We start from the raw sequence: 24,824 nt of genomic DNA, 5'->3' as shown, positions 1-24,824 counted from the left end.
CTCTCACTCTCTGCATGAGTGTGCACCTCTAAGATTGTTCTGGACATGCACAATGCACATAAGTTTGCAAAAGTAGTTCTAGAGTTGGCTTTTATTTATTTATTACTGCAACTTTATTAATGAAAGAGGAAGAAAAAAGAAGGGGGAAACAACAGCAAACAAGACAGAGAAAGAAAAAAAGAAAAACACAAAGAAGAGAAAAAGAAATCTCGTCATCTCACATTAACAATACAATAAGCATCAATGCATCCATCTTAATTTACACATATGGATTGATATATGCCATCCAAATGTCTGACTAGGTATCCAAACAAAGTTGATGTTTATAGAAAGTATGTTTGCATGTAGCCAAAGCATTAAGATCTAGAGCTGTACTATCTTGTTCTGATCTAAAATAGTTCTGTTGGTGCCACAGTCCAAACAGAAGGGATGCTGTACCGACTCACAAATGGGTGGGGTCACCCAATATAACAGAAACCCACAAAACGTCCAAAAATGTTTATTCCAATAAAAATGCAATAAGATTATTTCAAAGTGTTTGGAGCAAGGTTGCTTTGGGTCAAAACAAACAAACACAGAGGAAAGTAACAGACTTCTGTATGCCATCTAGCTTGGTTCAGAGACTCTTTCCAATTTTGCGCACTGAATCATGGCTGTCCCATGACAACATGGAAACTTTCCCCATAGCTCCCAAAATAGTAATCTGTGAGTGCTTCGTGTCATCTTGGAGACCTTCCCGATAACAAATGAAGGAGAAGCTGGAACAGGTGCATGTAAGGGAAGGCCCACCGAGTGAAAGTGAGAGAATAGGCATGGTGAAGCTTAATTCCATAATTGTATTTCCATACTAGAAAGGGCTTGACCTGTTGGATTTCTGCCTGCCATACAGCTGTTAAAGGCGCAAAAACTCTGTTTCCCCCCAATGCCAACCAAAGTCTAAGCTGCCATCCTGTACCCACCTACCTGGAAGCAAGCCCCATTAAACACAGAGTCTTACTTCTGAGTAGAGCATAAACCATTGTACTATAAGTTAACTATACAGTGAATTCTTAATGAGTCCCTGCAAAGTAGGAGACATGCCTAAGCGTCTTTGTAAAGTGTTCACATTTGCCTTTTGGGAGGAGAGGGATTCTTTAACATTCACCCACACTTATTGTGCAATATTTGCAGAAAATAACTTCTAGGCACAACTTGATTTCAGGCAAATCCAGCGCAGGAAAGATTCACCCTGGTTGCTAGGGAAAAAGGAAGGACAAACTATGGCGATTCCAAGGACCAGGGAAAAAAAACAGAAGTAGGGAAAGTTCACTAAAAGGAAGGGCATAAAAGGAGCTCGTTAGGACCCCAGGGATTCCTTTTGCCTGGTGTCCAGACAATTCACTTATTAATCACAGCTCTGACTTCACTCATTGGCTAATAACACTGGCAGGCAGGAGCAGCCAGGCTGGCTCATGTTACAAAGATTGCTTAGAAGGGTACCTGCACATATTGCTCCATAATATTCTTTATAGGAGGGCTACAGACTTACTTTTTAAAATAATGAAAGCTCAGATTCTGAGCTATCAGCTGGGGGCACCACTGATGGCCTTCATGGGTTCTATGGCACCTGCAGGCGACAGCTTGGCAGTTCCTGGATTAAACTCTCCCCTCTTTCTGCCTCTCCAGTTTTGTGCACATACAGTCCTGGTAGCTGAACCGGAGAAGGAACCTCATGGACAGCCCTCCTGTGCACATGTCGATGTCTTCGTTCATTGGGGGAAGGGCCATAGCTCAGTGACCGAGCAAATGCTTTGCATGCAGAAGGTCTCAGGTTCAGTCCCTAGTATGTCCAGATAGGGCTGGGAACGTCCCTGATCTGAAAGCCCGGAGAGTCGCTGCCAGTCAGTGTAGATAGTACTGATCTAGGTGGGTGAATGCTCTGTCTTGGCATAAGGCTGCTTCTATGTTCCTATCATCCCTGCCAGCTTTGGATATGCATGCAAAAGCCTCAAAAGTCCCAGCTGGATCAATTGTGTTGAGCACCAGGGTCAGTGTTTTGTTGTGTAGTCGGGCCTGTAATCTACCAAGATTTACACACACACCCCTCCGAAGTCACTTTTTCTAACACTTGCAATGTAGCAGGCTATACCTTAGGCATATGAGAAACAACGTACATTGTGATTGTTTCCTGTGATTGAGAAGAACCATCATGATTCAACAGATGCTAAGATGAAACAAATGATTGCTACAGGATATCCCAGCAGGATGTTAAACACAGTATACAATACCACACTGAATATATTTTTGTTAGATAGAATTTTCTGGCTCCCCAAGATAAACCAAAGGTACAATCCACCAGGAAGTTCTTCCTTGCAAGTCCCACCGAAATGAACAGGAGCCAAGAAATGGCAGCACAATTACAACTATGCTTGTCTTTGTATTTAGAAAGCCTTTTGAAAAGTAATATGAATCTGTCATTGAACTTGATTCACTACCACACACTGAACAAGAGTTGTGGGAGTGAATATACCCAAACAATTTTCTAGGGAAAAAGCAAAGAACACAAAAGCAATGACCTGAGATAGGTGATGCTCTGAGCTATTACTTGGAAATTTGTCTTTGGTTTGCTTTTCAGTTTCTGGAGAAGAGAAAAACTGTAAAAGTGCTTCAGGGTGGGAAGGTTTTCATTGGCTTTGTGGCATGAAAGAAAAGGGTTAAAAATCTACTCCCTTTGTGACAGGGTCCCAATTCTGATCAGTGCCTGCCTATCACAGTTGCTGTGTAAATAACAGAAATCAGATATATTAAATGCATGTATGCATTTAGTGCACTGTCTAGTTTGAAGCTCAAGTTAGTCATAAGCATTTGCACAAAATCTTTTTGTATTACAATAGTGATTGTTCAGGATATATACACCCCATGTGCTCTCTTGGCCCAAGGACAATCCAACATTATATGAATGTGAGCTGAAAGATGAGATGGAAACCAGAGACACTAGCCGTATGCATGACTGATTCTTATAAAAGTATTTTTTCATGGTGCAAAAGGCAGGGATAATTCTGCACTATCCAAAGGAGAAACAAAACTTTCAATGTCAGTTTAGGAAGAATTTTAGATCAGCAATATCTCTTGTCAGAATGCAATCTGACTAGAACAAGCTAGGCTGCTTTTGGAGTCAATAATGTTAACAGAGTCATGTTTTATAGTCACACACACATCACTAATAGATACTACACACATACCATTCACGTAGAGACTACTCACAAACACTCATCACGTGCATGTACACTTCCACACCATTCATACTTTCATTTAGCTACTGGTGGCTGCTGTAGTGTTGCCAAAGTCCATGTGCTAACAGTTCCATCTTGAGTCAGACTCCCTGGAGGAGACTGGAAGATTAATGCTTGGCACCTATTGATACTGCCACTTGTGTAAGAGGTCATTTACAGTATATACGTATGATTATATGTTCTGAAGAAGTGTTTAAACTTGGTGAGGCATCATTTTGAAGATTGTAATACTGATTTTATTAGATCTGTTGCTTTTGAAAACTTCATGTGGGATCTTCAGCAGTTGCATCACATAGCATTGATAAATTGGTTTGGAAAAACTGAATGGATTTCATGCCAGACCAAGATATTTTGCTGCCTAAAACAAAGCCCAAATTGAACCTTCCCCACCCCCCATCCCACTAGCTGATTCTTTAAAAAGACTTGCTACACCATTCAGACATCAGTTTCTGCCTTCACATTTTTCACTCTGCTGCATGCCAGTGGGACTGACTTCTGGGTAAGTATGTGCTGTAAGATGATTTCTTACTTTCTTGTGCTTTAAGATGATTTCTTACATATTGGCAAATCAGGAGAAACATATAATGCACAAGGGCTGTGGTAACAGTACAAAATATCAGACAAAATTGGTGCAATCTAATGTTGTAGTCTGTTATGCAGATCAATTACTGCTAAATTATGGCTGCAATCCTAAACAGATATACTTGGGAATAAACTACAATTTACCTCTGAATGAACATCATAGGATTGGGCTTGTGTATTATATATCAACCTGCAATTTTATCTTCATTGTTTTTAGATTTTTAAAGCCTACGTATTGTATGCCTATGTTGTACGTCGCCCAGAGTGGCTGGACAGTCAGCCAGATGGGCGACTAATAAATTCAATAAATAAATGATAAAATAGATGGCTATATTTGTTATCATGTGTGCTGACCTTTTGTTTCAAACACACCAAATTGTTAAATAAAAAAAAGGGGGGGTATATATGTTTACAGAATTGATTATTTGGCTTAATGAATGATGATTCTTTATTTTAATGCCTTTTTTTTTGTCGGTGCCAATGATCTGATTTGAATTTTGATTGTTTAGCCCTGGCTGTAGTTTAATTTTTATCTCTTCTTAAGTGTAAATGTTGAATATCCAAGGCCATTCCCCTCACCCCCTTTACTCACAGCTGCTCCAGAGGAACAAGCCTCGGTAATAGATTAGTAGTGGCAGGGAATTTCTCTTGAGTGCAAGGGATACATATTCAACAGCCAAGGAAGAATGTAGTGCTGGCCTCAGAAAGGGGATGGGTCTATACGTGACACTCACAGCTCCACACAAAGAAGAAAGGGTTTATCTTGCCTTGGGGCACTTTATGCACCAATGCACCAATTTTCCTGTCCCATATGCCAATTTACACCATACATTCAAAGCACATCCAACAAACAGTTGAAGCGCATGACTTCCCCCAAAGAATTCTGGGAACGGTGGCTTTCCCTTCACATGTTCTTCAGCCCTTTCTTCACCATTCCTTCTCTTCCTTTCTCGCTAGGCTTCTGCCACATCTCATCGGTACTGTTGCACAACAGAAGCCTGCTGATGATTTGGGAAACGGTCTGTATGTAGCTCAGTGACAGAGCACATGTCTTGTGTGTAACAAGTCCCAAGTTCAACCCCTGGCATCTCCGGGTAGCACAGGCAAAGACCCCTGTCTGAAACCCTACAGAGCCACTCCCAGTCAGTCTGAAACAATACTGGGCTAGATGAACCAATGCTCTGATTCAGTAGGTCCCAGGCTATGGTCTGAAGGCACATGAGGCCAGCACCCTGCTGAAGCTAAGCAGGGTCAGGTCTAGTCAGTGCCTGGATGGGAGACTGCATGGGAACCATATGTAAGCCACCTTGGGTTTCTATCATGAAAAGAAAGGTGGGGTATAAATGTAATAAATAAATAATAATAATAATAATAATAATAATAATAATAATAATAATAATAATAATAATAATAATAATAGAAGACAGCTCCTATGCTTATCATAACATATGAAGAGCCTGCTAGATCAGGCAAGGGGCCCATCTAATTCAGCATCCTGTTCTCGCAATGGCCAATCAGATGCCCATGGGAAGCCCACAAGCAAGACCTGAGTGCACAAGCACTCTCCCCTCCTGTGGTTTCCAGTGACTGGTATTTGGAAGCATACTAGCTCCATCTGTGGAAGCAGAGCAGAGCCATTATGGCTAGTAGCTATCAATAGCCTTACCCTCCATGAATTTGTTTAATTCTCTTTTAAAGCCATCCACGTTGGTGGCCATCACTACTTCTTGTGGGAGGAATTCCACAGTTGCATTATGTGCTATGTGGAGAAGTACTCCTAAGATAGTTCACAGGATAATCCATGCTGGCCCCGTAGGCAGTGCATACGAATGAAGATCAGGCACTGTTCATAGTACACATCCCAAAGGTCAAAAGACCATTAGAACTTTTTATTTGTACTAATTCATACATTACTAATTCAAAGTTGCATTTACAAAATTCCTTGTGGCTAAAGGGCTGAAACCTTAAACTTGTTAGATTTGACAGAAATTTAGGCCTATGGCTGAATCATGCTGTGTAGTAATTGGTTCAGAACTTGGCTCTGTCTGTAAAGCTTAGCCATTCCCATGACCCATTTTCTATTTAAGGGCTTCTGTGTCTATTTAAAGATCATCAAAAATATGAGATTAATATGGTGAAGGATGGAATGATGCTATGTTTTTCCTTCAAGAAAAAAATGCAGAACTGTATGGCAACTAATCTCCAGATCACATGATTAAAAATACAATTGCAGTGGCGGCTTAGCAACTTGAAGGCCCTATTTGGATTGCTTAGAAGCTTAATGGTGTTTTACTACTTTCAAAAAAAGAAGAGAAGCAGCATTCCAGAAAGATTCTCACATGAAGGGAAAAGGCTAGGTTAAAAATAAAAAAGCAGAAAGAGGGTATAAAAAGAAGGATGCGTCCGACGATTATAGGTTCAACCAAATTGTGTAATGGGCTGCAGTTAACAATAACACTTTTCTCAGGAAACTCAGGTCTCCGGTGATAAATAAGAATCACAACAAGACAGGATGCATATGGACCCAAACTGCTGAGCTGAAGGGATATGGGAGGCAAACCATCTGCGCCCCATTGTCTTAGCATGTCCTTTGCAAGACTTCTTTGTGCTATTTGAGCTTGCAATGGGAAGATCACTAAGTTCACGGCTCCTTCACTTTGCAAAGATGGAGATTCTCCTTCGCATCATTTGGCAAGGGCTGCTTTTGGGACTGATGGTCCAGCCCAGTGAAGGGGAAGTCCTGTGTGCAGGTACGGCTTGCTACACACTCCACTTTGGGAGGCATAGCTGGATGGAGGCTCAGGAAAAATGCGAAGACAACGGGGGCAACCTGATGACTCTAAAGAGCCAAGGGGAGGCATTTCTTGCCTGGCAACTGCTGGACAAGATGTCCAAGGGGACAGACGGCACAGACATGAAGGTAAGACTGTGGATTGGGCTCCATCGGGAAAAGGGAATATGTTACCAGCAACATCAGCCACTGAAGGGCTTCAGCTGGGTGAAAGGAGGCAAGGAGACCAAATACTCTAACTGGGAAGGGGAGCCCCGGGAAACATGCACAGCAAGGAGGTGTGTGACCCTTCAGAGGACTCCTTCCTCAATTCAGGAACTGGCCTGGGTAGATGGCCCTTGTTCAGCCGACGGGAAGTCGGGTTACTTGTGCAAGTTCAGCTTCCAGGGAATGTGCCGTCCACTTGTTTTGGCAGGACCGGGCTTTGTCAGATACACCACCCCTTTTGGTGTAACCACTGTATCCCTGGAAGCGGTGCCCCTTGGCTCCACGGCTGAAGTGGCGTGTGGCCCTCAGGGGGAGGAGATGAGTAACGACTACTTCATGTGCAGGCCACAGCTAAACAGCAATGCCTCAGAATGGAGCAGCCCAGGCCCATTCTGTGCTTCGTCCACTTTTGGTTGCAGCTACAGCAATGGGGGCTGCGAGCACAACTGCCTGGACTTAGGCAGGGGCTTGTTTCAGTGTGATTGCCACACAGGATACCAGCTTGCAAGTGACCATCTTTCCTGCTTCCCTCTGGACTACTGCAGCTCCAGTCCATGTCAGGAGCAGTGTATGCCACGCCCGGGTGGCTTTGAATGCCTCTGTTCCCTGGGATACATGTTGGCCGATGACGGGCTGCTCTGTGTGGATGTGAATGAATGCAGTGCTTCCCAAAGCCCATGTGAACAGATCTGTGTTAACACAATGGGCAGCTTCACGTGTCTTTGCAGACGAGGCTATGAGCCTGCTGACCCTGACAGCCAGGCATGCCAGGACATTGATGAGTGTGCCAGGGACACTCCGTGTGACCAGCTTTGTGTAAACACCCATGGCTCCTTTCTCTGCTCCTGCCAGCCAGGTTACCAGCTGGAGGGTATCAATAGCTCTTCTTGTCTAGATGTGGACGAGTGCCTGGAGGATCCTTGTGAACATATGTGTATCAACCACCTGGGCAGTTATGAGTGCTCTTGCAGATCAGGCTGGACTTTGGCACCCAATGGGATCTCTTGCCTCCCAGACACAACAGGCAGGACCTCCTTCTTACCCACTCAAGGAGAAGGAGAACTGGGGAGGGCAGCTAACATTCATCTTTCTTCAGAGACACCAGCCCTACTGTCTCACTCTTCAATTCAAGCGGAACCAGAAAGAGTCTTTGTATCTCAGGATTTTACCTCCCAGCCAAGTGCGTTCAGCAGTCTGCTAGATGCTGAAGACCAGGCTGGAGACAGCAGCACCAATGATGACAGTGGCAGCTCCAAGCAATTCCTATACTATATCTTGGGTGGCGTGGCTGTTCTGTTACTGTTGGCGCTTGCCCTAGTCTTGATCACCTGCAGGAAAATGAAAGCCAAGCAAGCCAAGAAAAAATCTACAAGTGCTGCTGATAATTACTCTTGGGTGCCAGATCAGGGGGAGACCAGGGCATGAAACAATTATGACATGTTGTCCACGCCATGTTTTTGCTGTGATGATCGTGTTGAGTTGGAGGCAGGGAGGAAAGAGAAGATACATTTGTAAACTGAAGTAAGAAAAAAAACCTGCATTCAGAAAATGTTCACATCACATTTGGCAATGGCGATCACTCTTACTGGGCCATCTGAAACTGTGAGGGTGAAGGCAAAAGTAGGATTTTAAGAGCAACCACAGCAGGCTCTCCATGCATGGTACAGTTCTAGCGACGCAACTCACTTTATGGATGTGCCCAGCAGCAAAATGAATGCTGGATTAGCCTGCCCCACTAGCTCCTTTTAAAAGCAGCACATGTACTCACACACATGACCATACATCACCTTACTTCCCCTACGTCCTAATCAAAATATTTGAAAACAGTGGGTAGTGTTCAGTGCTAGTTCTCCCCCTAGTAGACTCATTGAAGCTAATAGAAATGACTAACTTAAGGTTGTTAATTTGAATGAGTCTACTCTGAGTAGGACTTAGTTGAATACTACACAATGGTTGCAAAACGACCATTGCAAACATGCAGGTGATATGATGGACACTAGCCAGTAGGTGCCCTTCACAGTCCAGCTTCTTATTCCTGCAGAGACAGATCAAACTGCCTCTGCTACTTTTAAAATGTTACATCTGTTTTCACCCTTAAGGCATAGTGGCCCATTACCAGTACCCTATAAAACTCCATTTTGAATGGAATTAGTTGAATTAGAATCCTAGAGCTGTAGTTTAACTGCTGTGTGAATTGACTGTATTAGTAGACCTCAGACCAGAACCACGAGACAATTTAGAAATGGTACTGCTTTATACACATTTATATTGCAGTCCATACCATCTGCATTCTAGCCAAAGCATTTATAATAGGCCAAAACATTCCTTTGAGATGACTGAGTGTCACCGTAGGTGCTGCACCTGCAGTACTCTGGATCATCTCCCATGTCTTCTATATCAGTGTTAGGATGTTCATGGGGTGAGGTGGGGAAATGAAGGGGCCATGTAATGGTAACAGGAACCAATATATTCCATGATTGGATGCATGGAGAGAAGCAGTTCTAGGGAACACAAACATTAATAGAAAATTGTAGCCCAGGGCAGCAGCCATTTCACATTAGTTGTCAATGTTCAGTGTTGAGTAAAATTTGTTTTACACGTTGGTCTCCTGTAGCATCACTTCATAAAGTTTACAGAACAAATATTATTGACTAGCTTCTTCTATTTTTATATTTAATTTTGGATATGTCACATTAATTGTTTAAAAATAAGTTTGTCAACCTTTTTAATGTACGCTGGGGGTGGGTGGGATCCAAAATATGAAGCAATTTCTCTATTTACATGATTGAATTTCAGGATCTATATGTATATAAGGCAAAGTATGTGCACTGAACATGGAATGGAGATGTAGGATCAGACCCTGCTTTCCATGTTTAAAGGAGTGTATATCCTCATTGTCCTATGCATATATGCTTGATAACACTCAATCCATGGCACTCAAAATAAGGTGGCACAGGGGGCAGACTTTGCTGAGTATGTGTATGGACCTTTACAAACATGCTCACATACCAAAACCCTGTTCAGGCCTTTGAAACTGTGTACATTGAATACACGTGGGGGAGTCAGAATCATACTTGCTGTTGTTTTCCACCCTTTGACCCCTTGATGCATCAGGAGAAGGTCTCACTAGAGCCCTGTGCAGCATAATTTATGTCTAAGAAGATCTATACGTGCAACTAGGTCCTCTGCTTTTTTCAGAGTTTCTAATTGTATGGAAGAACATATATGTGCACAGTTGTATATGCATAGACTTTTAGACCTTTTGCTGAACATATGGAAGTTGGAGGGCAGGAACAATGCATGAGATTCCCTACTCCCCTCCCTTGATGCGCATTCAGCCTATATGATTTTGAAGGTCTGACCTTGGCTTTATTATACAAGCTTTGACAAATGGCGTAATACTGTGTTAAGTATTTTAAATGCCACACAGTTGTAATTCCTTTTTATGGTGTGTAAAAGATCATGAGATTTTTTATTACTGTTGTTTTTGTCAAGGTTGTATGTGTTTGTATGACCATGCAAATCTATTCAACCTAGATTTTCAAAAGTATCTCAGTCATTTTGGCAGAGGTGATTATAGTTTTCCTATGCTGAGATATTTTTACAGGACATGTTTACAGGTTACTTTTGAAAAAACTTTTGAAATATACTTTCAGAAAAGTAAATGGTGATCTTGAATTCCATAGATCAGGCAAGTGATCCAAAAGGAACAAAATGAGAGGATATATGCAAGCATTTGAATGAGGAAAATTGCTTGTGAACATCCCCACAGTTCTCCTAAAAAATATTTTTTACAAGCACAGGGATTTCTTTTTTATGCCAATAGATGCATTGGATACAGGGCCCTATTCAGTAATGGCAGTGTTAGTGCCTTGGCAAATCTTCCCCTGAAAAACCCTTTCTATAAATAATATTTCTATAAATAATATAATTGCTAAAATATGTGTGTATCCAAGTGGGTATTAATATAATGGGATTATCTTTATAATGAAATTTTGTCAATGCTGTTATATAGAATGAGCAACTTTGAAGTCCAATTGGTTTCTATTGCAGAGAATTAAGCAAATGCTTGTTTATTAACATCAGTTAAAATGGCTTAACATGGTCTGGATCATGGCCATTCTATACCGAGCTCCAAGCTGCTAAAGGTGTATTTTACACAATGAAGTTTGTCAAAGCCCATCAACTACATCCTGTTCCTTAGTATGCATAAGAAAACATTTTCCTGCTGTTTTTCCTCTCTGTTAGGCCTATTGTAAAATCAAGAAAGCAGCAAGGAAATCGTAGAATTCTAGCAGTCTGAATGTTTTCAGGGGCGTTGTTGCCATTTTGTATACTTGCCAGGAAGGGTGGAGGGGGAATGACCAATTTGTGCGTTCAGAAAACACAGAACATGAAAACACACCCAATTATAGCTTATATTGGATACCCTGGTTATGACATATAAATAAAACGTTAAAAGAAGTACTTATGAGCAACTTTGCTGGAATATGTGATAGGGATGGAAGGATCTGTCAATGTCAGTTTTCTCAGGTGTTCATTTTTCCAGTCTTAAATTCAGTTCTCCGTACTTCTGCAGCAAGTTGTGATTCTTTTAAATAAAAAATCCTCATGAAAATTCTTCTGCATTTTAGTGCAGATTTCTCCTAATAAACACATTTTTGTGTGCAGTTTTGATGAATGTACACATTTTCCAAGCAATTTCTCATAATATAATGAATTTTTGTACATTACTTTCACTAATTCTTTTTGAGGCACACTTGCCCCCAATATATGTATTTTTCTAAACATTATTTGGTTGGAGAACTGTATTCACAAAATTAGTATAAGTGCAAATTTCCAAAGATGGAAATTTCTGTTCTCATTTCTCTTGGAAAGTGCAAATTTGACAGATTCAGTTTTAAATGTGAACTGAATCAATTTTCCCCCCACATCTAATGTGGGATAAGTTGATCTAGCATCATTCTTTCATAATAAATCAATGAAAACTACCATAGAGGACCAAGTATCATAAGCTCACCTGGCTGAAGATAAACATCATCCAATGCTGGAGGCATGGATGAAGGTACCCTCTCTATGATACAACCTGATGTGGATGATCAAAAGGCCTATAGGCATGGAGACCTAAAAGTCATGGCATCTCTCTCTCCCCTCCACCTCTCCGCACCCTTCTTTTAAGGGAAAGGGTTGAATTGAACTGGTCTTGTGTACTGCAGGTGTTAGCATGTAGCACCTGTGTCATACAATATTCTCTGTGTGAGAAGAGGACTGTTGTCCAGGTAAGCATGCAGAGAAGCCCAGAGTTGATATGCTGTTATAAAGCCATAAGACCGAAATATTTCCAGCCTGGTTTTAATGGTATGGCTTGCCCCCTTACTGGAGAAATGGAAGGAGAGCTCTGCATAGTTTGATGGCAGCTAGCTGGAAAGGGGAGGAAAAATGAGTGAGAAATGATTTAGGATGTGGGAGAAATTTGATTCAATTCACATTTAAAGCTGAATGTATCAAATTTGCACTATGAGAACTGAAATATGGCCATCCTTTGAAATTTACACATCCTAATTTTGAAATGCAGTTCTCCAACCAATGTTGAAAAAAAGGTAGCTATTGGGGGAAAGCGTGCATAAAATGAATATATTCATACAAAAATAACATACAAAATACATTGTACTAGTCAAAACTGCATGCAAAATGCACTAAAATGCTGAAGAATCTTCACGAGGATTTTTAAAAACAAAATTCGCAAATTGCTCCAGAGAACTCAATTTAAGATTGGAAAAGTAAGAAAATAAGAGAACAAAAAATGACAGATCTTTCCAGCCATAAAATGCTTGCATGTCATCCTTATCCCATCCCACATGTTGCTTGCTTAAAATTGGTTACATGTGCCTAGTTTTACCAGGTGAGATTAATTCCATACAGGTTGAAAAGTGAAGTTGCTAAATCACATTGAGTCAGGTTTTTCCTTCCCTCCCTGGGCTGTTCCCTCCCTGCTGCTGACACATGTCGGGTATTCTCATTGCTATCATCAGAAGCCAAACAATAGGGAATCTATGGTTCCTGTTTAACATCCCCCTGTGGTGAGCATATGCCTGAGTTATTGTCCCGAGGAGATCCAACTCCTGGGAGTCTCTCCCAGATGAAAATAAATCAGAAGTTTGTGGGGTTTATCCCCTACTTCATTACTCCACATTAGTGAAGGTAATTCCAAGTTCAGATCGGGGGGAAAAAGAAAGAAAACCACAGAATCTGGGTTTGTCTTTAAAAAATATATGAGGTTACTGAGTACATGCTTTTATGAAAACCAGTAAGTAGGGAACATATATTTCTTTCACAGGCTCATTAGCAAAATGATGCATAACACTTGGACAATCGTTTATCCCCATCTCCACCGGTTATGTCCTCCCTAGATCTGGGTAGGGCATCTGTGGCTCTGCAGATGTTGCTGGACTACAGCTCCCACCATCCCTGGCCACTGACTATATTGGCTGGGGCTGATGAGAATTGACATCTGGAGGGCCACAGGTTTCCCACCCCTTCCCTATGTATTTCAAAGAGTAGGCTTCTTTACCTTGGTTACTGAGAGTGTGTTTTAGGTCATGTTCAAGGATCTGGGCTTTGCAACTTGTCCACAGCATAACCTGAATATCTTGGTTCCTGCCTAGGTAACTCTGGAATATGCATCCTGGACTCCCTGACTCTTGGTGTGTGCGCATGCATTTGTTCCTTCTCCTCAACTCAGGGTTTCCACCTTCTATACATTCCCTATCTGTACCATATCTCTAATCTACTGGAAGATTCTAGCACAGGAGTGAAGAACTTGTGGCCCCCAGATGTTGCTGGACTCTATCTCTCATCAATTCCTGCCAGTATGGCTGATGGGAGTTGTACTCCAACAACATCTGGAGGGCCACAGTTTCCCCAGGGGGTTTCAGCCCAAGGGCTACCTTCCCTTAGGGGCAATCTTCCCAGTGCTGCATTCCAGTGGTGGGAGGGGCAAGAGATAATAAGGTGGTTGGGCAATTGATGTCACTCCTACCTTTGTACAGTAGGCTACATTCCAAGTAGGCAAATTTTAGAAATTTCTACACACACCTCTCTCCATCTGCCATTTAGGTAAGTAGGAGGCATCAAGCAGGGCCAGTGAGGGTGTGGCCTAGAGCGAGAGTGTTGCCAAATGAGAGTCCTGAGGGCCAGAGAGAAAGGCCTAGAAGGCGACATTTGGCCCCTAGGCCTGAGGCTAGATGGACCAGTATACTGAGGTCCTCAATATAATGCAGAGTAATACATTCCATCATCCACAATTATGTACCAGTTACACATTATGAAACGTAGAGCGGTAAAATACTAATCACTCCCACTGAATGAGAAATTTGGATCTGTACCACCAGATTTCATCTTCTTTGTTGTTTAAGCTTCTAAAGTAACATTCACCAGTGATTTATCCCCATCATTATTAGCCAATCTACATCATGCATCAATATTTGGCTTTAGCTTTGAATGTTTTTGCCATGGGTTGGGCTTTTTCTTTCAAGATGCCAAACTCCCTAAGAAATGCCAAACACATTCTAGAATAATTGGCTATAATTTCTCCTTGGGAATCAAGAAATAAGGAACACCACACCTAGGCATGATGTTATTCCAGGTGCATTATTTGGGAGGGTAAATATGCATTTGGACCCCTATGTGGAGGATTGAGGAGGAGGAAGGCAGATTGTGGGGAGATGCGGTGGGAAAGTGGTGGGCAGGAAAAGAGTTAAACATTCTTTTTTTCCTGCTGCTTTTCTGCAAAACTGCCTCTTGCCAAAAGCTGATTTTTTTAGAAACAGCTGCCGCCATCACCTGTTTTAATACACATATTTGCATGTAATATGTAGTTTAGCCCTGAGACAAAATGAGTACATTATTGAGCAAGAAAGGTTATATCCTCTGAAATGTCCAGCAGGGGTGGCCTTCCGTAATTTGGTGTCCTGGATGACAGGACCACCAACTCACTAAATGGGCTCACAGTCATCTTTTGACAGTCCAAACAACTAGGGCCATCTGAACGGCCCTAGAACCACTTCTCTACAGCTGCTTCCCATCTTGCTATGGTTGAAGTGGTGGCAGGAAGCAAGCAATCATGTAGGTCAGATGACTGATGCAGTTATTCCAACACCAATATTACCCTCCCTTGGGGGTTGGCAGGGATGACAAGAAAATTAACTTGCCTAGCTCAAGTGGATGCTTCCAACAGACATTTGAAGCTGCTTGAAAATCCTTGAGATCAGTCCCCAAAATATTCAACATTTGTATTTATTCTGCAGATCTGTTGTCCCCCCCCCCAAATACCTGTTGTGTATGGGAGAGATTGCCTTTTCTTCTGATCCTTCCTACACATCATGGTCCATCCCTTCCTGAACGTACAACTTCTAAAGCATGCATGCCTAGGCAGGATTAGATTGTGCCCCAGGTTTGTCAGTGACAGGGAAAGGAAAAGAAAGAGCTGGTCTACTAAAAGAAAGAAAGAAAGAAAGAAAGAAAGAAAGAAAGAAAGAAAGAAAGAAAGAAAGAAAGAAAGAAAGAAAGAAAGAAAGAAAGAAAGAAAGAAAGAAACATCCCCAAATGCTGAATCTAAAGATTTTCTTCCCATTGACAATGTAAAAAAAATGATTTATCTTGATATTCTTTAGTCTGCATGCAATGAATAAAATAAGAATGCATTTGAAACAAGCATTACAGCAAGGAGAAAGTGGGAAGAAGGAAAGGAGGAATATTATACACATTTACTAGCACAGATTTCTGAACAGCTGCAACAAAAGATGTCCCATTTATAGATACAGACATGTACAGAAAGACCCAGAGTACTGGGCTTAGAAGCTTTGGCAGGAGTGGTGGTGGCGGCGGCGGCAGCGGTGGAAAGCAGTGTCATGAATGCACTGCAGACAAACCCACAATATATCTCACTAACTCAGGTGTAATCAGTGGTGAAATGAGCAGATGTTTTTCTGATCTGTACTTTTGCCGGAATACCAACAGAGAATTCCTGGAAGCTCTACTGACTCATCCTTTTAGCTGATATGGAGGGTTGGTCCCACCTTGAGTATCAGATTGGGCCAAGGGTGGAACTAGATTGTCTTCTTAAACCAAGCTTAATAAACTGCTTTATGATTGTCCAAACGCAAGCCAATATACCCTTTCATTATTTTTTGGATTGACTGCATTCTCTGTCATGTATTAAGTGGAAGAGTCTTCTCTCTTTTTCTCTCTGCAGAAATGCCCCCTACACACTCCTACTTTGAAATATAACACTTGTATATGGGAAGACTCAGCCTGTGGTGGAACACCAGGTGACAGGAATTACCATGGTGGAGAATATCTGCTAAAAATGACTCTCAGATCTATACCATACATTTAAAGCGCATCCAATGCACATTTAAATCACACAGAATCATACTCACAGAGCTACAGATTTCTAGCAACCTTAACAAATGACATTTCCCAAAATTCTTTGGGGAAAGACAAGACCTGTCTTGCTGGATCCATCAAATCCAGCATTCTGTTTTCAACAGTGCTCAGGCAGATGCTGAAAGGACAGCTCACAAGCAGGGCACTAAGATGAGTGATGGCCTTCCTCTGGTGTTTGTACCCTCTTGCATCTGGTCTTGAGAGGTATAATGCCTTTGAACATGGAGGTTCTATTTCCCTATCAAGACTAATCACCACCAATTGACTCACTTTTCATAAAAATAGGAGGAATTGGAGCAAGAAGGATAACAGAGGATTTGTACTTTCATTGCTCCTCTGTGGTATCAGGCTAGCCACAATCAAGAGGCCATTTTTCATGGAACCATAAAGACTGCAGCAGAAAATTATTAAAGCATTACCCTGGGTTAGACTGTGGTAAACTTAGACAATGGATAATTGCTGTTAATATGAAGAATCGGGGTTTGGCTATGCTAAGACTCAGGCTACAGTGCCTCTCTCTCTCTCTCTCTTCCCACACCCCAATAAACGCAGCAGATTCCCTAACAACATCAAAAGAGAAATCAAAGCAAGAGACAAAGCAAGCAGCCACTTGATTACATTGACTGGTAAGGGTAGGTGAAACTGGCTACATGGCACTCTTCCTGTCTAGACCCATCCTGGAAAGAGGGTTCTGCAGTGAGAGAATCCTGGTAACTGCCTAACATTCTTCAGAGAAGGAAAAAAAATGTGTGGCATCTATGCTAGTATTATTGGCTATAGTTTATCCCGCCCTTCATGTAATGAGCCCCAGTGTACAACTTAAATGGGCAATGCTGTTCAAAATCGGACTAAGTACACCATACATTTAAAGCACATTTTCCTCCCCTCAAGAATCCTGGGAACAGTACTTTTCCCCTCCTCCAAAGAGCAATTCCCAGCATTCCCAGAACTACAATTCCCAGGATTCTTTTTGGGAGGGAGGGGGTGATTTAAATGTATGGTGGTGTATGCAGCCTTGGATTGAGATATGCCATCTGATTGTTCAGCGTTTTGTCTAACAGCAAGTGCTCTTGGTGAGGAAAAATACTGTCTTGGTCAGATGCCAGTTCCCAACTCTGGTGTTGGCTGTAGCTTGTGCTTTTGGGAGGAGTGCTAACTTTTCACTCCTTGGCAGTCTTTGCAGCTCCTCTGAGTCACTCCACACCACCTCACCCTTGGGGATGGAGGGGGGGATTCCTAAACTTCAAAACTCATAGGCAAGAAAGGGGACACACCAGCACTTTTCTTGCCACACTTCTAAAGACTGACGCAGGCAGCTCTGCTATCTCCTATGGATAATGTCATACTCCTATGGGTGGTGTCATACAGAAGACACCATTTACTCACAGGGTTCCATGAGGCATCTGAAGAAGAAAAGCATCCCTGCCATTGCACAAGAGGGGACTGAGGGCAAATGTGACACACTCCAGGGTCTTCCCACTGCTGTTGCTGCAGAAGGTCTGGCAACAAGAAACCTCAGAAGGGTTTGAAATTACATTTAGCATTAGCCTCACAGTCAACAGCTGCAGCATTAAGAGACAACATAAAGGCAAGCCAGGAGTTATGTGACCCTTTCCCTAAGAAGCTTTTCATGCTTCATACGCAATTGTGTTTGTTGCATCTGCATTGGTGTCTGCTGTGACACCCATACAAAATGTGGAAATGAACATGCGCACCCTCCAAATGTGCAGGGACAGCTGTTGGGGAGACATGATCGACAATGGCTCCTATATCTACCATGTGTTCAGAAATGTACACTTCCTTTTTATGTAAATGCTAGCATGGCAACACTGAGTGTAACCACGGCAAACACAATGTGTCATGTAATGCTGGGTCTTCAAGTTTAATTTTACAAGATAGCATCTAACAAAAGAAAGGCTATTGTGTTCATAAGAACATGAGGAAAGAGGTATTGGAATCTGCGTGGTATGAATATACTTCACGCGTTAATAAGAGCCCTACCTGATCAGGCCAGTGGCCCACCGAGTCCAGCATCCTGTTCTCACAGTGGCCAACCTGATGCCTACTGAAGTCTGCAAGCAGGACCTGAGTGCAACAGCACATTATCCACTTGTGTTTCCCAGCAACTGGGCTTCAGAAACATGTCACCTCAGTCACCAGAGGTAGTACACTACCATAATGATTAATAGCCATCGATAGCCTTTATCCTCCAGGGATTTGTTTAAACCCTTTTTAAAGCTGCCCAAGCTACCACATTACTACACCTTATGGCAGTGAATTTCATACTTCAGCTATGTACTATGTGAAGTTATTCCTCTTGCCTGTCCTGAATTGTCCAACATTCAGTATCACTGGATGGACCAGGATTCTAGTAACATAAGAGAGAAACATTTCTGATACATGATTTTATACAGCTCTATCATGTCCCACCATACTCAACTAGTCTCTAACCTTACAAAGCCCCAAATGCTGTGACCTTTCCTGATAGGGAAGTTGCTTTTTTCCCTTGATCGTTTTGGTCGGCCTTTCCTGAAACTTTCTCAGCTCTACAATAACTTTTTTGAGGTGCAATCACCTGAACTGTACACAATATTCCAAATGTGGTCACACCATAGATTCGTACAACTTGAGGAAACCAGCAGTTTTATTTTCAGTTCCTAAAACGAGAAGTTGTTTTATGTGAGGGAGTCTGTTATAGAACCGTTCTTTTGTGATCTACACCTAGTGGACAATGACTTCCCCTCTCTTTCTGAGAGCTGTTGACATTCATGAAAACTGTCAGCATATCCACTTCATCTCAGTTTTGCTCTTGGACAACCTTTTTGGCACATGCCCCACAAATCAACTCCAGAGCATGATGCTACTCTAGTGCACATTGCAGCACTCACTCCTGATGCCTTGGTGAGATTCTGCAGTTGGCCTACTGAGCCAGAGAACAGGCCCATCTCTCTGCTGTAGCCTAGCCCATGGGCTTTCCTGCTCCCATCCATACAAGAGTGCCACAAGTCACTCCCTGCTGCCTGTGATACTTGTCAGACACAGTGTACACACACCATACATTTAAAGCAAATTCCCTAAATAATAATAATATTTTTTTAAAATGCTGGGGACTGCTATTTACCCCTCACAGAGCCACATTTCCCAGCACCCGTTACAAACCATAGTTCCCAGGATTCTGGAGAGGGGGTGTCTGTGTTTTAAATGTATGGTGTATACCCAGCTACGATTTGCAGATTAGTGAAGTATACCCACTTCTATTTGCCTTCCTCATGGGATGCACCTGGTTATTATTTATTATTCATAGTAATCTGAGCTATTACCCGCCCTCCACCCTAAAGTACCAGGGCGGGCCACAACAATTTGAAATACAACATTAGAAACAATTTAAAACAAAACGCAATTACAAGAATAGGGTGGGTTCTGAAAACATACATCTCAAGTGTCAAAGGCCAGGGTAAAGAGGTGCGTTTTCAGCATTCAAGGAAAACTGTATAGTGAAGGTGCCAGGTGCACCTCTGTCGGGAAGGAGTTCCACAACTTTGGGGCTGCCACAGAGAATGCCCTGTCCTGGGCCAGCACCACCCCAAGCTTCTGAGAGTGGTGAAATTATCAAGAGGGGGCCCCTCTGCTGACCTTAACACTTAGAGGGTCTGTACAGAAGGAAGCAGCCTTTCGGATATTTGGGGTCTTCTGCAAGCAGATGTGCTACGAGGCCCAATGGAAGGGGTGGTTAGACTAAGGTTTCTGTTGATGGTAGTGATCCCCTACCCTCGTAGGAAAATATTTGGTGTGAAACTAACTCCCCACCTCCCAAAACACGCAACAACTGAGTGGCTGTGGGTGGCACATGCATGCCTCTCTCTGCCAATGAGGCAGCACTAAACCATACCTGAGACTGGGGGATTAACTGTGTTGGCCAAGATAAGTTTGTTTTTGCCAACACAAGCAATAGCAAATCCCTCTCTCCAATGTGTCATGGAGGGGGGAGGGAAGCTAAGCCCGCTTGTAGTGGGGAGCCATTGAGAGTTGTTGCTGGAGGGGAGATGCATTCCAGGGCCCATTCCCCACCAGCTCACTCCAAGTATGACCTCTCTCTGTTCCCACGAGAGTCTCTGCGGCTGCCACTTCCGTACTCAGCAGCCAGGGGAGCGATGGAAGAGATTCCAGCTCAGGGTCATCTCGGTTGTTGACTCTGTGATCAGCTCATAATGGAGGTGGGGAAGCAGGGCCCCAACAGCAGCTTCTTTCAGGCAGAATTGCTAATCGGTAAGGCAAGGGAGCTGAACCAGCGAGGTCCAGACAGGTTTCATGAGTTTCACTGCAATGTTGATTGACGCAGTCTGTCACTTTGCATTTCCTTTGGGGAAAGAAAAGTGGGTTCTACACTGAATGAATGAGTGGGGGATATATTTCCCACAACTGACCACAGCAAGCTGGTGCCATGCAGCAGCTAAAAGAGGGATCTCCCCAGGACCAATTTTGTTCTGCCATGACCTGAAGAGATTGCCCTAGGCAAGTCACTCTCCCATCCCATTGGCAAAACGGGAAGAATAACACCGCCTAACTCATTGCTCTCTAACTCAAGCGCTGCTCAGTGGCGGGAGCCGTTTTTCAGCCCAGCAACCTGCATGGCCTGCCCCACGCTGCCTCTCGTCTCAAGAGGTGCTTCTGGGTCGCGTTCTGAGAGCCAGGCTCCTCTGTGAAGTACAACCCAATCCATTCTGGGATGAGACATTCTATTTAGCAGCCGTTTCGAACAGGCAAGCGGTATGATCAGTCCCCTGCTGCTTCAGAAGCCAGGGCATCGTCTTAATAGATTCATCGAACAGCGCGCAGCAGGCGAAGGACCGTCACAGAGGCCGGGAGAATGCGCGCTCAAGCAGTGATCTTCGAGACGAGCACGTTAAATACACAAGGGAGACCCAATTTATTTCCCCTATATTACCGGGATGGGGGGGAAGGTATGAGATTCAACGTGTTAAGGCCGCGGAGAGGTCGCGCAAAATAAGCAGAGGACTTTTTGAGTATGAGTTTAGCTCCGCAGAGCAAACGACGCTTTCCTCGGGCCCCCACTGCAGGAAGGACCACACCATGGGGTGTGTGCCACTCGCCACTTGAGATTTCCTCCTAAAGCGCAAAAAATGTGTCAGGCAGGGAGGCTCCGCTGCAGCCAGCTCTCCCCCCCCTCACCCCCGGAAACCTCCGCCTGACTTTCCCTCCTGGTTCTGAGCCGCGCGTGCAAGGTTTTCATAAGCGCCCCTCCCTGCCGATGATGTCACGGGGAGTTGTTGGACGCCCCTTGTCTCCGCGCGCGACGAAAACAAACCAAAGTGCTTCTCCGGGGCGTTCGCTTGGCTGCCTGCCTCGGCCTCGCACTAGCGGCACAGATACTGCTCCGGAGAAGCGAGCCGCGCCACGTGCGCTCCGGAGCACGGGCTGATGGTGGCGGGGTCTCCGTCCGGTCGCTGCTGCCCTGGGCTGAGGAAGGGTCGGGTGTGGTGGAAGCGCCAACTCCCTGCTCCATTCGACGAGGGAAGGGGGGCGGGGGCGGGGCCCATTGTTTGGGCGGCCGGCGGCCGTTCCTTCTCTCCCCACCCCCCGCCAGCGATGAGACCCGCCTTCCTCCCCCTGCCGTGACTCCTCTGCCCCGGGAGATTTCCTCCCGACGGGAGGTGTTTCCCTTCCCTTCCTTTCCCCGAATCTTCACCCCACCCCACCCCGGTCCGCATGGAGGGTGTTGTAAGCGCAGCGCAGCACTTTAAAGGAGGGACGTTACGTCGCCGCAGGCACCCGCGTTCGGAGAGGATCTTCCCCAACGTCTCGCCGAGATGTGGCTGCTGGTGGTGGCGCTGGCGGCGGCCCGCCGAGGCGGAGGGTTGGCGGCGCCCTCGCCACCGCTGAGCCCCTCAGGCGCCCAGTGCCTGGGCTCCGTCTGCTTTGGTTTGTTCTGGGAGGCGCGGAGCTTCCCCGAGGCCCGCAGCGTGTGCGAAGGAGGCGGCGGGCACCTGATGACCGTGCGCTCCACGGTGGCGGGCGAGGCCATCGCGGTACTGCTCGGCGACCGGTCGGGCAGCGCGTGGCTGGGCTTGCGGCTGCCCGAGGGCTCCTGCGCGGAGACGGCTAAGCAGCTGCGCGGCTTCCGGTGGGTGACGGGCGACGAGCGCACGGACTACCAGGCTTGGGCCAGCGCGGCGGCGGCCGTTTGCGGCCCCAGATGCGTCGTGGTGAACCAAAGGCTGCGCTGGGAGGAGAGCGCCTGCGATGTCCCCGCCGACGGGTTCCTCTGCGAGTACAGTTATCCCGGCGGAACATGCGCCCCGCTTGCCCTACCGCCGGCCGCAACGGTCTCCTATCTCACCCCCTTCGGCGCTCGAGAGAGTGACCTTGTGGCCTCGCCCCCGGGCACGACCGCGGAGGTGCCCAGCCTGAACGCCATCTTGGAGTGCAGAGCGCACAGCAACGGGTCCTTGGGATGGGGCTCTGCTTCACCTAGCGCCTGGGACTGCCGGCTGGAGAATGGGGGCTGTGAGGGGCAGTGCCGTGTGGACGACGGAGGACGGCCTTTCTGCACCTGTCCCGAGGGAGCAACATTGTCGGGGGAGGATAAACGGAGCTGCAGCTCCCCGTGTGCCAGTTTGGGATGCCAGCATCATTGCGTGCCCCAGGGCGATTCCGCAGTCTGCATGTGTTCGGTGGGTTACGTGCTGGATGCCGATGGCAGAAGCTGTAAGGATGTAGACGACTGCCAGGCCACCCCTAGCCCTTGTGAACAGCAGTGCATTAACACCCAGGGGGGCTTTAAGTGCCTGTGCTATGAAGACTATGAACTAGTGGAGGGCAAATGCCGAGCGACAAAATGGGAGTGCTTTGACTTGTCCTGCCAGCACGAATGCAAACCTGTGAATGGGCAGTATAGGTGTACCTGCAATGAGGGGTACATGCCACACCCCCAAAAGCCAAATGAGTGTGTTATGAGCTGTAATCAAACCAAGTGCCTAGCTGAGTGTGACCCATACACATTTGGTTCCTGTTTCTGTGCCGATGGCTTTATCTGGGAACAAGAACCGGATGGGACAAATATTTGCACAGATCTGGATGAGTGTGAGAATGGAGATTGTGGGGAATTGGAGTGCATTAATACACCAGGCAGCTATCATTGCATCTGCCCCAAAGGAAAGGTTTGCGATGAAACGGAGTCCTCAGGTGAGACTGAAACTTATTCCACGCTCTCCGCTCCCACAGTGTCAGTTCCCACTCTCGCTCCAACGAAGGACGTCGGCGGCCGAGGAATGTTGGTCGCTGTCATTGTTGGTAGCACATTTGCGGTCATAGCGTTAGTAGCTATTTTGTGCTACTTGGTGAAAAAGCACTGCGCTGTGCAGACCATGATGGATTACAAATGCCAACGAACAGAGACTGGTGTGCCCTTGCAGCATGTTAGCCTGAGTACCGACAGGAAGTACTGACGGAAAATGTAGGCCTTCCATTTGGAGGGAAAGAAGTGGTAATGAAGAGAATTAAATTATTTAAAAACTGGACAGGAACGCTTATGAATTCCAGAGAAAATCCCTGTGCAGACTCAGTTTTATGTATGGTTGGTTGCGAGAATTCTGGATACATTTTTTTTAAAAAAATTCTCAACTTCCTGAGAGTGATTAACAGTTGTACATTGAGAACAATGCTAGTATATGGTCCATTCCATGTGCACGATCACAAGGCAAGACAAAGTACGCGGTGGAATGGAGCCTGAGCTGCATTTATCTAGGATTTCTGTCCCAACAGTGTGTCTCCAGGTGCAGCCTTTGTGGTTTCCTCTTTTCTTCCAAACGTGATGCTGCCAGTGTGTTTAAAACGAAAGGCACCAAGTGAACTGGAAGAGTTGGTGTGCCATTCTTCTAAAAATGACTGTGCTAGTTTTGAAAACTTTGTTACCAAGAAAGAATAAAGGTATTATCCACAATTTCCATTTTGTTTCCTTTGTTTAACTATGTATTGGCCCAGACATGTTCTCAGTCTTCTTTATGCACCTGGTACAGTGAGCAGTTGCATAGACAGCTCATGTCACATCAGCCCCTTAGGATGTAGCGCTGTTGTGTAGCTTCATGTTTTTAAAATGGTTACTGGCACAGTAGAACATCCCATTGGGATGCACATCTACGTTTGTATGCTGCAACAGCAGTTTTCTATACCAGCTGCGGAGGAAAACACATCAGCTTTACTGCCATGTTGGTACCTAGGAAGCTGCCTTATGCTGAATTAGACCATTGGTTCATCTTGCTTAGTATTATCTGGCCGTGGCTCTTCAGAGATGCAGGCAGGGGTCTCTCCCAGCCCTCTTTAGAGATTGAACCTTGGAGCTTTTGCATGTGGAGCATGTGCTCTGTGACTGAGCCACGGTGTACTTTTTCCTTTGAATCATCTCTATGAAATATGTATTTTTCCATCACATTTAAAGGCTCTGGTTTGTTTCTTTAACAATGCACTGCTCTAACACTGTCAGAATCAGAAACTTAACTCCAAGTCAC

The 24,824-nt window shown here is 44.7% G+C and overlaps 2 protein-coding genes across 2 annotated transcripts; both read left to right on the top strand.

Moving 5' to 3' along the window:
* Positions 1–6,365: 6,365 nt before the first annotated feature.
* CD93 (CD93 molecule) lies at positions 6,366–9,494 on the top strand. Its single transcript, XM_061587996.1, has one exon. The coding sequence runs from the start codon at positions 6,478–6,480 to the stop codon at positions 8,275–8,277; it is 1,800 nt and encodes a 599-aa protein (XP_061443980.1). The 5' UTR covers positions 6,366–6,477; the 3' UTR covers positions 8,278–9,494.
* Positions 9,495–21,610: 12,116 nt separating this feature from the next.
* On the top strand, positions 21,611–24,259 carry THBD (thrombomodulin). Its single transcript, XM_061588008.1, has one exon. The coding sequence runs from the start codon at positions 22,128–22,130 to the stop codon at positions 23,763–23,765; it is 1,638 nt and encodes a 545-aa protein (XP_061443992.1). The 5' UTR covers positions 21,611–22,127; the 3' UTR covers positions 23,766–24,259.
* Positions 24,260–24,824: the final 565 nt, after the last annotated feature.

The sequence above is a fragment of the Rhineura floridana genome, chromosome 1 (genome assembly GCF_030035675.1).
Source record: "Rhineura floridana isolate rRhiFlo1 chromosome 1, rRhiFlo1.hap2, whole genome shotgun sequence".
In the NCBI taxonomy this organism is placed as follows: domain Eukaryota; kingdom Metazoa; phylum Chordata; class Lepidosauria; order Squamata; family Rhineuridae; genus Rhineura; species Rhineura floridana.
This window is presented reverse-complemented; position numbering and strand designations above follow the sequence as displayed.